This window comes from Colletotrichum chrysophilum, assembly GCF_026319265.1.
Source record: "Colletotrichum chrysophilum strain AFK26 chromosome Unknown scaffold_117, whole genome shotgun sequence".
Taxonomy (NCBI): domain Eukaryota; kingdom Fungi; phylum Ascomycota; class Sordariomycetes; order Glomerellales; family Glomerellaceae; genus Colletotrichum; species Colletotrichum chrysophilum.
The window spans coordinates 40,929-54,731 of NW_026517404.1; the positions used below are offsets into that span (position 1 = coordinate 40,929).

The 13,803-nt window shown below is 55.1% G+C and overlaps 3 protein-coding genes across 3 annotated transcripts; 1 reads left to right on the forward strand and 2 right to left on the reverse strand.

Annotated features, from left to right (window-relative positions):
* Window positions 1-1,296: 1,296 nt before the first annotated feature.
* Window positions 1,297-2,905, reverse strand: COL26b_010651 (uncharacterized protein; the record flags this gene model as incomplete). Its single annotated transcript, XM_053183344.1, has 2 exons — window positions 1,297-1,662; window positions 1,724-2,905. 2 exons carry the CDS (start codon window positions 2,903-2,905, stop codon window positions 1,297-1,299), a joined length of 1,548 nt encoding a protein of 515 aa, XP_053032698.1.
* Window positions 2,906-3,517: 612 nt separating this feature from the next.
* Window positions 3,518-4,913, forward strand: IWS1 (Transcription factor iws1; the record flags this gene model as incomplete). Its single annotated transcript, XM_053183345.1, has 3 exons — window positions 3,518-4,051; window positions 4,114-4,592; window positions 4,646-4,913. The coding sequence occupies 3 exons, from the start codon at window positions 3,518-3,520 to the stop codon at window positions 4,911-4,913; spliced, it is 1,281 nt and encodes a 426-aa protein (XP_053032699.1).
* Window positions 4,914-5,928: 1,015 nt separating this feature from the next.
* Window positions 5,929-7,735, reverse strand: COL26b_010653 (uncharacterized protein; the record flags this gene model as incomplete). The annotated part of the gene is made up of 4 exons (XM_053183346.1): window positions 5,929-6,369; window positions 6,439-6,694; window positions 6,764-6,827; window positions 6,967-7,735. The coding sequence occupies 4 exons, from the start codon at window positions 7,733-7,735 to the stop codon at window positions 5,929-5,931; spliced, it is 1,530 nt and encodes a 509-aa protein (XP_053032700.1).
* Between the last annotated feature and the right edge of the window lie 6,068 nt (window positions 7,736-13,803).

Sequence of the window (13,803 nt, forward strand, 5' to 3'; positions counted from 1 at the left end):
CCGAGGCTGGCGACAACGCCTTGCGAGCAGAATTGCCCGAGGCACTAGGTTTGATGCCGGGCGTCGAGGGCTCTTTCAAGCCTTCCGCCCTAGCCATGTTACATAGATCAAGAGGTTGGGAACTGGGTTCCTCAGGTCGACTTCACGTTGAAGTATACCTCAGGCCGCAACTGCTGGCGAGTTCGCTATTTTGCTCCGGCGATTTCCAGCACCTAAGGCAACTTGAAGCACCAGAGTCCCTTAACCTGATGCATCGTCTCTCTCGCTACCTAATTCTCGTGCACATTGGTGTCCTTCAGCCCACGTCGAAAAGCCACATCGGCTCATGTTTCGTAACCCCTAGAAGCCACGCCCTTCTTCTCAACTAACGTTTGCTTCCATCGAGTCAGAACCCTAAAGATGTCTTGCCTGACGTAAGGACTTGCTCTCATGTTACACACCCAACAAGCTCTGAGGGTGGCAGCATGTTCCCAAGTACACGGAACATATTGGACACCTGCTGTGGCGGAATACACTCCGCTCGTTGCTGCCTGTACGTAGACAGTGTCAGTAGAAAAGCGGCATAGCCAACTCCTGGCTTTCCAGAGTGAAGTGGATCCCCTGTATTTTCCAGCCTCTCTGTGGTCATCATCTCAGGACGAGGGCACACCCTCTCAAGAGACGAACGAAACCTTCAGGCACTGTTCAGAGAGAGGGGCTTGACGAAGGGCAAGGCCGAATTCTCCGTGCGTCAGTGAGAGAAAACTGACGTCATGGAATTTGGCAGGGGCTGGACGCGGGAGAAAAGTCCACTTCAACGGGAGCACCCAAGAGATGTATGACTAAGCCATAAGCATGGGTTCTAGACCAGCCCCTTTAGTCTACTTGGAAGTGCCCTGACCTCACTGACGGATAATCAGCAATTCCGCTGTCAGAACGTAGGTTCCTGGGTTACCTCACGCTCTAACATAAACACGCGTCTCTAGCTCACGTTGGCCAACGGAAAGCTTCAGAAATAATTAAATCCACTGACAAACGAACTTTTGCATTCGCGGCCAAGAACGAAGTACGGTTACAAGAGTTCACCGTACTGCTCGGCTCTGTGCTTCGGCTTTCCAGCCCGCATTTCCTAACCCTTTCTAGGAACAGGCCTCAGCTTTCCAGCTTGCTTTCCAGATGACGCCGCATCAACCCCAAGAACCCTGTCCCCTGGATTTCACACTATACAAATGAACCTCACAACTCCAGACCATGCATTGTACCGAGCGTCTTATGTGTATCCTATAACCTCTTAGGAAAAGTGACATATTAGACTTTTCAGTAGCCCTTGACGGGGCTAAGACCGTATTTGGCCGGGCTCCGTAGCCGGTCCCGATCGCCCTTGCTCGGGCTTCGCCGTCCCGAAGGTGTTCGCGGCGGCATAATCATCTTTGGCGGAGATGCATCCGTGTCCGTAGCGTCGCTATCCACGTCGTACTTGAGATGTTGTCGGCGGCGGGAAGGCGTTTGAATCGGAACCCACATGTATGCTTGTGAGGGCTGAGGAATCACTGACGGCTCTGGAGCAGAACCGGATGCTGCGCGGTGCACTGCAGGCCGATCTGTGCTGGCCGTGTTTGCAAGGCGGCCGAGCGTGAGGTTATTTGCAACGATACACAGAAGCAGAATGCCGAAGAAGAAGACCTGTCATACAAGCTTAGCAATTGCGGATCAATCTTCACGGCGGTAGTGTCCAGTAACTTACCCAAGCCTTGACTTGCATCGCGCCCGCAAACTCGTTGAGAATTTCTGCAATTTGCTTGACCGTGACTCTCACGCGCATGATGGCTGACGGGTCCTGAATCATGCATTCATACCACTCATCACACATGGCCTTCAGCGCCGGCCTGTCCTTCTTGGCACATTCGTTGAGCTGGTACTCCGAGCGGCATTCTGCCATCCTGCTTTCGATCTCCTGGCGAGCCACTTCGTTCGCGTTTCTAATATCGGACCGAACTGTATCCACAATGGACCAGCAGAAGAACACGAACGCAGAGACGAGGACGCAGTTGACAATCAGCTGAATCCAGCGGTATAGGTTCTCTGGGGCATTCGGGTGCTCCTCAAGAGTATGGAACAAGTTGCCGATCCAGGTGCGGTTGTTCCCCTTCTTGCCCTTGCTCCGTTGAGACGACTGCCGGGAATCGTCCTCCGAATCATCCTCCGAGTCCCAGTCCTGCGAACCGTGGAAGCGTACGCTTCCGCCAACATCGCGGTCCATGTTATGACGCTTCCGCTTCCTTATGGCGGGATAGTCTCTTCCTCCTCTTGGAATCTCGCCTTTGCCTGGCGCATGGCGCTTCAAAGATTGCAAGCCAGTTTTGGCGTAGCGGAAGCTCTTGTCAACCTTGGAGGGCGTCATTGTGCCCATGTTCATATCTCCGAATCGATCGATTTCGGGGGTGTCCTCCGGGAACTCGGAATTTTCGGTCAGGGCAGGGCTGCTCTCTGCGCCGGAAGCTTCTGAGAAGACCGATTCATCGAAGGGCTTGCGCGGTGTCGTAAAAGCAGGATTGCGGAACGGCGGCGCGGTGTTGCTGCTCTGAATTCTCGGGGAGAACAGTGAAGTCTGGGGTGGCAGGGAGGGTAGTGGCTTAGACGGGCTGTTCGCGAAAGGGTTCGGCTTGGAGGGGCTGCTGGCGAACAAGTTCGGTCGAGGACTGGCAAATTTATTCGGAGAGTTGAAGACTACAACGGAATCGCGGTCAGCGGGAAGAAAGTGATTGCATATGCGGCCGGTCTGGGGCGGCGAATATGTGTATCCATAAGCGGACGTACTGTTTTTGGTGCTGCTTTTTGCAACGTGGGAGAACGGGCTGGTTGCATCCAAAGGGCCACGATCCTGGTATTCCCATTCCATGGGGCTTTCATATGTCCGACGGTCCATGTTGGAGCTTTCGCATGCACAGCAGAAGTGTGGGAAAATAAAAATAAAAAACAAAGGAAGACGAAGCCAAGATTGAACGAGAGGTGAAGGCGAAAGCAAAGGTGTTGGTGAGAAAGTGTGCAGTGCGACAGCTCGTCACAGACGATCAATCAGGGTAGTGTTGGTGGTAGTGACCAACCATGTAAGGAAATGTTCTGGGCTGCTGTCAATGAACAAACCAGAATCTTAGGTCTGTTGGAAGTAAACAAACCGTGCCTGAGGCAACGGAACCTCCCGGTGGACTGGTCCCGTCGAACTCTAGTGGCGCGGTACGTACCGCCAGCTTGCCTGATGTGGCTGAACAGATGAGGCTGAGGTTCGCTGCGAGAGATGCCTACCTAAGGTATCTCCCTTCTATCTAAGCTTGGACCAACTGAAAATCAAAGGGCCAAACGACGCCTCTTCCGCCTCTCCAATCTCACCCATCAACTATTCCCATTTCCTACGATCACCTTTTCGCCGTGGCAACTGCTTTGAAGGGCTGCACCTGCTGCTTACGTCTCCGCGATTGAAAGCTCACTCTCCGGGCTATTTCAAACCCCCGTTCAGCATCACACATCCATCGTCGCCAACATGTCGGACCTTGAATCTCTCCCCGAGTCGCCAACGCGCGACGACCACGCCGACAACGAAGAGCCTCGTGAGGGTGCGGGTGGCGCGACCGCCGAAGATCTTTCCGACCAGGAATCGGATAACCTTTCGGAAATCGACGAAGACCAGTTTGAGGACTACGACCCTGCCACGGCCAACATTGAAGATCGCCCTATAACTGTCGATGAAGACGTCGCTAAGACGCTCAAGGCTGGAAAGCGAAAGGTAGCCGATGGAGACAAGCCAAGGAAACCAAAGGAGGGCCGAAGAGACAAGAAACGGTCACGCGACGATGACGCGGCTGGCGATGCGGATGGCGAAGCTGGCAGACCGGCTCGGAAGTCGAGACGCGCTGTTGCGGACGGCGAGAGGAAGCCGCGATCCAAGGCTGCCTCACCGGAGATTGATGATGAATCCCACCTGTCCCCTGAGGAGCGCAGACGCCGGGCAATCGATCGAGCTCTGGACGCCGCGATGAAGGGACCTACTAAGCGCAAGAAGAAGAAGGACGAGATCGTGGGTCGCTCGCTTTCCCAGGCCAGAGAGGACAAGTCTTGACTAACAACATCATGATGTAGGATCTGGAAGATGAAATGGACGAGCAGATAGCTGATCTGAAGGTCGCGATGGAGAGAGCATGCGAGGCCGACAATTCGGCGCGCGAGGCGGGCCAACCCGCCGTTCACAAGTTGAAGCTCCTACCCCAGGTGAAGGACTTCCTCAACCGCAACAATGTTCAGCATGCCATTCTCGACCCTGACACGAACTTTCTGCAACACGTCAAGTTCTTCCTGGAGCCCCTCAACGACGGTTCTCTTCCAGCATACAACATCCAGAGAGAGATCTTCCAGGCCCTCATCCGTCTGCCCATCGAAAAGGAGGTGCTACTCAGCAGCGGCATCGGAAAAGTTGTCTATTTCTACACCCGCTCGAAGAAGCCTGAGCCTGGCATCAAGCGTATGGCCGAGCGGCTGTTGGGTGATTGGAGTCGACCGATTCTGAAGCGAACGGACGACTACAAGAAGCGCCACATCGAGACGCGTGAGTTCGACTACGAGTACGTCTCCCTAGTTCAGTGTCACAAGACGGCGTTGCTAATTATTCAAACAGGGCACTCAAGATGTCTCAGCGCCAGGCAGGCAGCTCGCAGTTCAACCTTCCCCAGCGGCCTTCGCAGTCAGCCAGGGAAGCAGAACGTGAGGCCATGCTCGCGCCGGTCGTTACCTCTAACCGCGCTCGTCCTGGTGGCCTCCCTTCGAGCTACACAATCGCACCAAAGAGCACGTACGACGTGTCTCGTGCGCCGGATCACCGCCCTATTGGAGCAGGCGGCCTGGAGGCATTCCGCAAGATGACAGCGAAGGGCAAGAAGCGATGAGCGAGCCTCATGTCATGATGGCGGGGTGTAGTAACGAAGCTTGCCGGTTTGCGGTGGCTGATTCGCTGGCTACTTACCAGCGAAGAAGTCGCCTATGGGAAGGTGTGGCAAGATGGAGACGAGCACAGAGCCGGCCAGAGGCTCGTTCTGATCCACATGATAAGGGAGAGGCTGAGACAGAACGGGCGACTTGAACTTTTTTTTGGGCGGGCACAAAAGGCGTTCCGGTTTGTCATGGGAGGAGTAGAAGGGATTGACATGGACTCCTAGACAGAATGTGACATTTGCACAAAAAAGGGGGACTCAAGATGTTGCTGCATGGCCTGGTGACGACATGTCGATAGATGAGGTTCTGTTGGCAGCTTGAGGTCACACATAGTAGACATGAGCCAATCATGATGCGTCTCATTCCCAAGTCCAGCACAGCCTAGTTTAACACCGACACATCCTCCCTGTCTTCCATGCAACTAATTCTCTCCCTCTCTCTGTAAGCTGATGACAGTGCTGGACTTTCTTGACCTAGAAAACTAAGAAAAGTTCTATCTAATCCTCCATAACAGGAATCTGACATGCCCTGTACACGTGGTTTCCTTCAGAGGCGGGGGGCTTTGATTGCCGCTTCTTCTGCTTTGTGGCCTCCTCACACCCCCCTCCATTACTATCATGCGTAGTAGCTGTTTGATGATGATGATGATGCCGTATTGTCGTTGTGTTTGTGTGTTTGGAACGTCCCGTCCGTCTTTGGCCCTAGCACGAAGAGCAAAACTCCTGGCACCATGCCGCTTTTTCTTTGTTGCCATCAAGATGCGTGCAGAAATAGGTCAATGCCAATAGTGCATGGTTCAGTGCGACAGACAGAGATAATCGGGCGCAGGCAGAGAAATTGTGCAAAGGGGATCTGGTTCAAGGAGGGGGGCCTGAACCGTTCATTTCCATGAATTAGGGTCGACATCTTGGTGTATGGTGGCCCCCTATGCTTCGAATGCGGTCTCTCATTATGTTTGCCCCCTCTACCCTACCGTTTCCGCACCTCTGTCGCCCACCCATCAATGCCATCTCCCCGGCTGCCCACCTCTAGTCCGTTGATTCGGACGCCTTTCATGCCGGGAGTGTCGTCGAGCCACAAATGTCCTGCCATGCCACCAGCGTTGGCACGTTTCTCTGGGACAAGCTCAAGCATAGGAGTCAGGAAATCAGCAATGCGCTTTGCCTCGTCCTCCTTGAAGTGATATTTCTCGCGCAGGACATCTGGCAAGGCCCAGTGTCGCAAGCGATGAATGTTACGCAACTCGCCTTTGCGGTTGAAGATCTCTTGTGACCACTTGCCAGACAAACAGAGCGACTTTGGGAAAGGCCCCAGCAGCTCAATGATCTGCGCAATGTGATCGTCGTCCTTGCCGTACTTGGTTCCCGATTGGGGGTCGAACAGGTAGTCACCAGTTATCAACTCAAAAACCTAGAGGTGGGGTTCATTAGTTCTCAATGTCTTTGGAAGTAGCTGTTGGTCGTCGGAGGGCAAACGTACCATCGCCGCCATACTCCACACATCAGTACTTGCGCCCCATTTCGCCCCAAGTATAACTTCCGGCGACCTGTACTGCCTGGTCTGGATATCGTTGGTAAAGTGGTGGTTGGTCCAGCAGGCGTTACCCAAGTCCGCAATCTTGACGCTAATGATGTCGAAAGCGTGGGCGTCTTCGGCCTTGCGCTTCTCGCCGGAAGATGGTGAGCTGCTCGTCTTATCGAGGGAGATACCCGAAACTTCTTTCGTGAGGAGGTCGCTGCACAGAGAAAAGGCGGTCAGTCTCAGGTATAGTCATCCACTATTTTGTGAGGTGGGGTATACATACGCCGTCTTTTCGCGCGTCTTCTGGTCAGCGTCGCGCTTGGGAGAAGAGTCATTGGATCCTTTGCCTGAGCATAGGCTGTTAGCGCTTTTCCAACTTGTGCGACCAGAACCATGCGCCACGAGGTCGTTACATGCAGCGGGACCTTTGTGGGTGGCGCAACTCGCGGGGACACAAGTGGCGGGTGCTGAGGGGACGTCGCATACCTTCGTGCAACATTTGACCGAGGCTCGTGTGAGAGTTCGTGGAGGGGAAGAGATTATTGTGGTTGAAGCTGGCATTGAGGGGGGAGGGCAACGGCTGACTGCCCGTGATGAGAGTCCGTCTCCTCCTGCGGCCGTTTCTGTTGTTTTCCTTGTCGCTAGGCTCGCTCTTGACGACCTTTTTGACGATTTGTTCGACGTCGCCAATCTCGATGAGGACATTCTCGGGCTTCAAGTCGGTGTGAATGATGCCGCATTCGCGGTGGAGATAGTCAAGGCCCAGCAAAACCTGCTTTGTGATCTGCTTGACCAGGGGCATGGGGATGCCGCGGTGGTTCCATTTCTTAATTAGGCCCAACAGGTTCTCGCCCAATACCTCAAAAACCATGCAAACGTGTGTGCCGTTGGGACCCTTGTGTTCGAAAGAGTCCAGGAGGCTGACTACATGTTTGCGGCCAGGGTGGTCGGGCTTGGCCTGGACAATCTTGTTGAGGAGTTTGATTTCGTCAATAGCGGTTTCGGTGTAGTGGGCGGCAGAGCGGACGACTTTCAGAGCGACGTGCTTTCCAGAGGTGTTGTCCCTGGACAGCCAGACGGTGGAAAAGTGACCCCATCCGAGCTTGCGCACGACTGTGTATTTGCCGTCCTTGAACTTTTCGCCAATCTGGACGGGGTGATAGCCGCCCTTGCAGTAGTCCTCGGAATCTTCCTCGTCGGCCGTGTTCTCGGCGGGGTCGTCGCCAGACGAAGTCGAAGTAGGCGAGTTCTGCATGGCAGCAGACAATTGGTGGGTTCTGCGACAGAGAAGAAAAAGGTCAGCTTTCTTGTGGAGGCCATCGAGACATGTGCGGGCAGAGACAGCGCGGCGCGAAAAAAGGCGTCATCAGAATTGTGATCAAAATGGCGGGGGTGGAGAATAGCAGTGGCAGTGGTAGCAGCAGCAGCAGCAATAACGGGTGGGTGGCTTGGTGGGTGAAGATTTCGCGGCGCCAGTCCAGAGCAACGAAGATGGACTCGAGCACCACGAAATGCGATGACTTTGGAAGGGGTTTGGGAGGCTAGAAACCTTGTCTTGAGGAAGCTCATATTTGCAACATTGCGCATCCAGCGCGAACAATCCTATAGTCAAGAAAAGAGAAGACAGAACGGGCGGAGGACCGGGCAACGGGCGGGAATCAAAACAAGAATGAAGGGGAAAATATCAAAAAAGAGTGCGGATCCAGTGCGAAACTGGCGCCGCTCACAACATGGGAAAGTAGTGACAGCGGCAAGTCCAGTCAGGTCGTGACCGACTGGGGTGGGTCAAGGTTGAATGGGAGGGGAGGGGAAGCGAAGGAGGGGGGGGGGGGAGTGATTTTGGGCGAGGGACGTGGAGGTAGAGGACGGGAGAGGAAGAGGCGAGCGAGGCGAGGCGAGGCGAGGCGAGGCGACGACGCGGGACCGTCGGATTGATACCTTACTCTGCGAGGATCTCAATTACTGGACTGGCTTACAGCGAGTCAAGGCCATAATATTGCAACATTAATTGCAGGCCTTAGTTACCTAGTATCTTTAGTTCAGGTACAAGCTCCCTTCCAAAAGCCATGTACCCGTACAAGAGACCATGAGGGCGGCCTGGCCAGCGATAGCGTCGGGCCAAGGTCGAAATAGCCTGGCTAGGCTGGTGGCTGAGGGGAGCTTCATCTGCCGCACATCCCGTCAGCATCGACCTTGGAGCACGTTCCGACGGCATCGTATTATTGACCCTCTTTCTGTCTCTGTGTCCCATCGTTCGCAGAGCGGGTATCTGCGTGCAACGTTCACCTTGTCTTGTTAGTGTAGAGCGGATGAGGTGATGAGGATCCATCGTCCAGCAGGCCTTCCGGCGGGCAAATGCCCCCTGTATGGAGCGGGCTTTACAGCGATAGATGCCACTAAGAGATCTGCCTCTAGCACGTCGATCCTCTGTGCGGCCAGTAAGGGACATGACATGGAGCTCCTGCTGGCCTACTGATGTTGCTGCTGCTGCTGTGTCCCCGGAAGGCTTAGATGCTCATCATTCTCCAAGGAGGGCATAGGGCCATAGGGGACCCCCCTCACTCACTCAAATCTCCGGACTCTTCGCCGTCAGAGGCAGTGGACGACGACAAGGGCGATGTAGTTGGGATGAGTCGATGGGCAACTGACATGTGAAGTCATTATGCAGAGTTTGGCGGATCCAATGGAATGGTGTCCTTTACGACTGCCTCTCAGCTGGACATGACGGAGACACTGGACAGCAGCGCAAATCACAGCTGCAGGTACAGGATGGTGCAGATAAGGGATCGCCTGTCTTCAGCGCTCGGGAACTCAAAGGGACGCCTGGACCTGTGCCGGCCGGAAGACGAAGGCTGGCCCTTCCATGCTACTTTAGTCACTAAAGAGAACGAGGATCCCCTGAGTCAGCACTCCGGGGCTCTATTGGACGTCTACAGGGAGATTGCCTGTGAGCGATCCCCAACGCCGTTCCGGATCACTCTGCGTCTCGAGTGTCGGACGGCAGTCCGCAGAGACCAGACAGACACTCTGCAGACACCTTGAAGAACTCTCCAGCCGGGCGAGCAGCCTCCTAGCGGCCCCTCCTCTAATTCTCCAACAAATGACAACGTAAAGTCGCACTCTGCTACGCGTCAAGCCCTCGTCATAATCGCCGGGAAACCGACCAGCGGACCGCTAGTAGCTTCAAGCTCGAAGCATTGCCCACCCCTCCTCTCCCTCAATCTCTCCCCCTCCCCTCCATCGGGTGGCCAGCGCCGATGCAAGACGACGATAGAGGAAATCAAACAGGCCTTGGACAGAGGTTTTCCTGATGCCATTCGGCACTCAGAGTTCACACGTACGCCCGCGCCGCCCGCCGCGGAGCAGAGTAGCATCGCGGCATGCTCTAGCACGACATGTCGGCCAACCGAAGCAGCATATCATGCCATTCGACATGCTTAGCACGCTAGACACGAGGCCCATGGCACCGGGAAGCCTTCCGGACACGTGGGATGTTGTGGGGTGTGCCCTCCTTCACCACCCAAAGCAACGTCAAGATGGTGGCCAGGGCAAGCCTCCCACCTGCCCATCCCACCCTCCCTATCTGCAACTTGTCTCTCCTCCCCCACCACCCTTCTCTGCGAGAGGGTGGCGAGGCAGAACTTAGAGGTTAGGGTATGGCGGTCAATACATCGATACCTCCCATCTCCAGTACCTACTCCAACAAGTCTAGCCAGCATCAGCTGCGGACACAGGGGAGCCACTCTCTCAACCTAAGTCTGAGACATTGATGGGCGGCCCACGCATCCACCGCGGAATTAGACTACGAGGTCTCTGCAGCGCGCGCGGTGAACGACAGACAACTCTGCCAACTACCCCGGGAGGAGGGGCGGGACGGCTCTTGCTGGCGAAAACGGGGGCCTTTTTGGTCGAAACTCCGGAGCGAGCAGACACGTCCCACAATCTACTTCAACGACAAGCATCACGGGACTATTCAATTCTCGCTCTTATTTCTTTTGCAGAGAAACGACGGCGATAGCGGCGTGCCGAGGCGTCTCATTTGCCGACAACAGAATCCCACAGCCTGTTCCTTTCCCGCTGGTCAGGTGAGAGGAGGTCAGGTTTCTATTTTGGCTCCGCAGATAAACCTGGGGCCCAACTGATCCGGGATGGGATCGTTCGTTGAAGAGCTTCTCTCTGATATCTGCAACCTGGAAAAGGCTCCTGAGGTGCCGCGCCTGAACAGGGGTGTGTCAACGAAACACGCTTTCAACTACCTAGCATATGCACGAGGCTCAAAACAGAAAACCACCAAGCCAGGTTCAGCCCGCTGGATGCTGGATTATCGCCAGAAGCGCGCCCTGCGTAGGTGGTTACGGAATACCTACAACCTCAGGTCCCTCTCCCCTGACGATGATGCAAATCTCACGACGGGCTCAGAAGACCCCGGCAGGTGAGGGGTGTGGCCCCCGTCCCGTCAATGCCATGCAGCGACGACGACTGCCAACTGACTCGGAAGAGGAGGGAAGAGAAATGGCAGCCCAACAGCGCCGTAGTAAAGCCTGGAGGAAGTCTAGTGTGCCTGCTGGCCTCCGTCACGAACAATAAGCAGCCAACGGCAGTTCACCATCGTCAACACCGCCCAATTCAAGGGGGGAGGGGAAGAGAGGGGATTGCCTACCTCCTTGCCTCTGTTTCGACCTACACTTTATTTTTGGTCGGCTGAGCTAAACGCAACGGTGAGCAAACACTAATCCCACGAAGCGAACCATTGCCTATGTTATGCAAAACTGACAGCTGCTTCACCGGGCTCTAGGAAGCAAGTGTCTTTCCTTCGCGCCGGTTTCAGGCGCCAATGAAGAAGCCAAAGTCAACGAACTGCGAGGCTGGCTGCTTGGGTGGAGATTGTCATCTTCAATTCGCCGCGTCCTTGTGTTTCTTGCGACGGCTTGTGAACCACCCGAACATGCACCCCCCCCCCCCCCCCTTCTCATCGTCAATTTGGCTTTGGTTCGTTCGTTCGTTCGTTCGCTCGTTCGCTGACAAGTCCAAGAGAAAACGCTATCTGAAATCTCCAAGGTTTTTTGTTATTTGCTGGTGATTGCACGGCAAGAAGGCAAATCAGCCGAGACTTTCCGCCGGGGCGCATGAATGTCCAATGTCTTTTCTGGCCAGCGATGGTTCGGGGATTTTTGGCTGGAGCTAGTCTCATCAGGTCGCATGGATGCGCTTGCGGCATGAAATGCAAGCTGCGACGACGACGACTTACTTCTTCACTGCGCGGAGCCTAATTTTGGCCGATTTCTTTGCGCGCCGAAAAAAGAAGGGTAAGGGCAAGTTAACGAAGGCATGTACCCAGGAAGGGGGGAAAAAAAAGCATGGATGTGATCTGCAACAGAATCCTCGTCAGACGGTTCCTCCCCGACCTTTCTCCCCAACGATTGGTACGTTTCTTCAAACCACTTCTTCACCGCCATACATTTCCCTCTGCTTGTTTTTTCTCTCTTACTTTTCGTAAAGAAGCCAAGCCGTTGAGGTGTTCCCGACTAATTGCATTGTCTACAGCAACCCCCAGCAAACAGCCCTCTGGGTTTTCCTATGAAGGACTCCCGAGCTGAGACATGCAGTTCCCCACGGACAGTAAAAAGAAGAGGGGGGAAGGTGTCTTCCACGCCTCGCCTCCCTGCGACGCACAGTCGTCCCGGCGAACAGACGTCCTGGGCACGCAAGCTAGGCCTTGCCTTGCCTTTCCGCTCTGTCTCTCCTTCTGTTCTGTCCTGTCTTGTGGTCTTCGTACCCCAGTTGAAGACTCGTCAGTGGCCAGTGGCCTGTTTTGCTGTCTTTCAGTGGCGCGTGGCTCTCTTCCATCAGCCTATCCGGCCGGCGAGCGAGCGAGTGCTCATTTAGCCACGCGCGAGGGGATGAAGACACATGAAGGAAAAAATAAATCCAAGAGGACATTAACGAACGGTGTCGGCCAGTCTTCAACACAGAGGGAAGAGGGGTGTCCCCTATCGACACAGAAAGGCTCAGCGCCCGCTCTCCGAGCCATCCGGTTTCGCGCGAGAACCAGAAGCACGAGGGGGTGAGGAAGGGGTGCGCCGCGGCGAAGGGGGGAAGGGCAGAAATGACAAGACGAACATGAGGTCGAACGCGTGCGTGCTGCTTGCTGCCTGCGGTTTCCCAAACCGTTGCCGCTGTCCGTCCGTCCACTCTCTCACCAGAGAAAAACCATATCACACACCCCAGCAGGGCGGAGAGAACGAGCGTGCCTGGCAGGTTCTGTGCCGAAAAAGACACACAACTGCGCCTCGCCCGCGACTTGGCTGGCCTGCCTCGCACGGTCGTTGCGTGTCGGATCACGGGATCATATGTGGGTAGAGCGAGGAGAGGACACTACTGTTTTCAATGTCTTGTTGATGAGTCCCGCCCGGGGCAGCAAAAAGCGGCACAAAGCAGCAAGCAGCAGCAACTGCCCAACATGAGGTTTCCCGCCGCAAAAGCTTGCGTTGTGGGGGTTCAGGGTCCTCGAGCGTTGCAGATGGGGGGAGGCGAGGGGGCCGAATCGGACTACACACATGACATTTTCAACGTCACCGCTGTTCAAGTGACGGCACCCAAAGACGCAATGCGGTCCCCTTGCCTTGCAACGAGCCCAGCTACAGCCTACCGCGGAACTCGTTCCCTGGTGTGATCGACTGCAGATTGGGCAGAGCTATGTGCCATCTTGCAGCAATGGTGGGAAAGCTAAGGCAGTGTCTCTCGATCCCGGTTGGCTCCTTGCTACCAACAGCCCTTGGAGGAGGCTGACGATTTGTCCGGGGAACTTGACGGAGCTCTCTTTTTCCTCTCCTTGCCTTATCCCCTCTCCTCTGCCTGCAAGCTTTCCCACCATCAAGACTTGGTGAAAACCATCTCAATCGCCGGAGATCGGCACCAGCGCTGCTGCCTTGAGGGCTAGACTGCGACTACACAAACGAACGGCGGCCGAGCGGTCCTGCGCCCAACGGACGAATCTGTGCAGTCGCATTAGCCTGGCCAAGCTAACGCGAGCTCTAGTGTCCCTCACGTTATCCAGACGGCGCGCTCCCTATTCGGCCACAGCGACTCCAAAAAAGGGCTCCTAGTGCAGAGCCTAGTGACAGCCTGCTTTTCTCTCTGCGAACCAATCCATTCTTCGAAAAGCCGGACCGGGCCCCCCCTCCTCCTCTAATGTCTTGTCGTCCCAAAAGGCATATCGAAAACCCCTGCCTAATCGACGCTAAATGGAATAAGCAAGGAGGGATATACACAGAAGAGAACCAATATCGGGAGAGGAACGAGAAAAACACCAGAGTTTAAAAA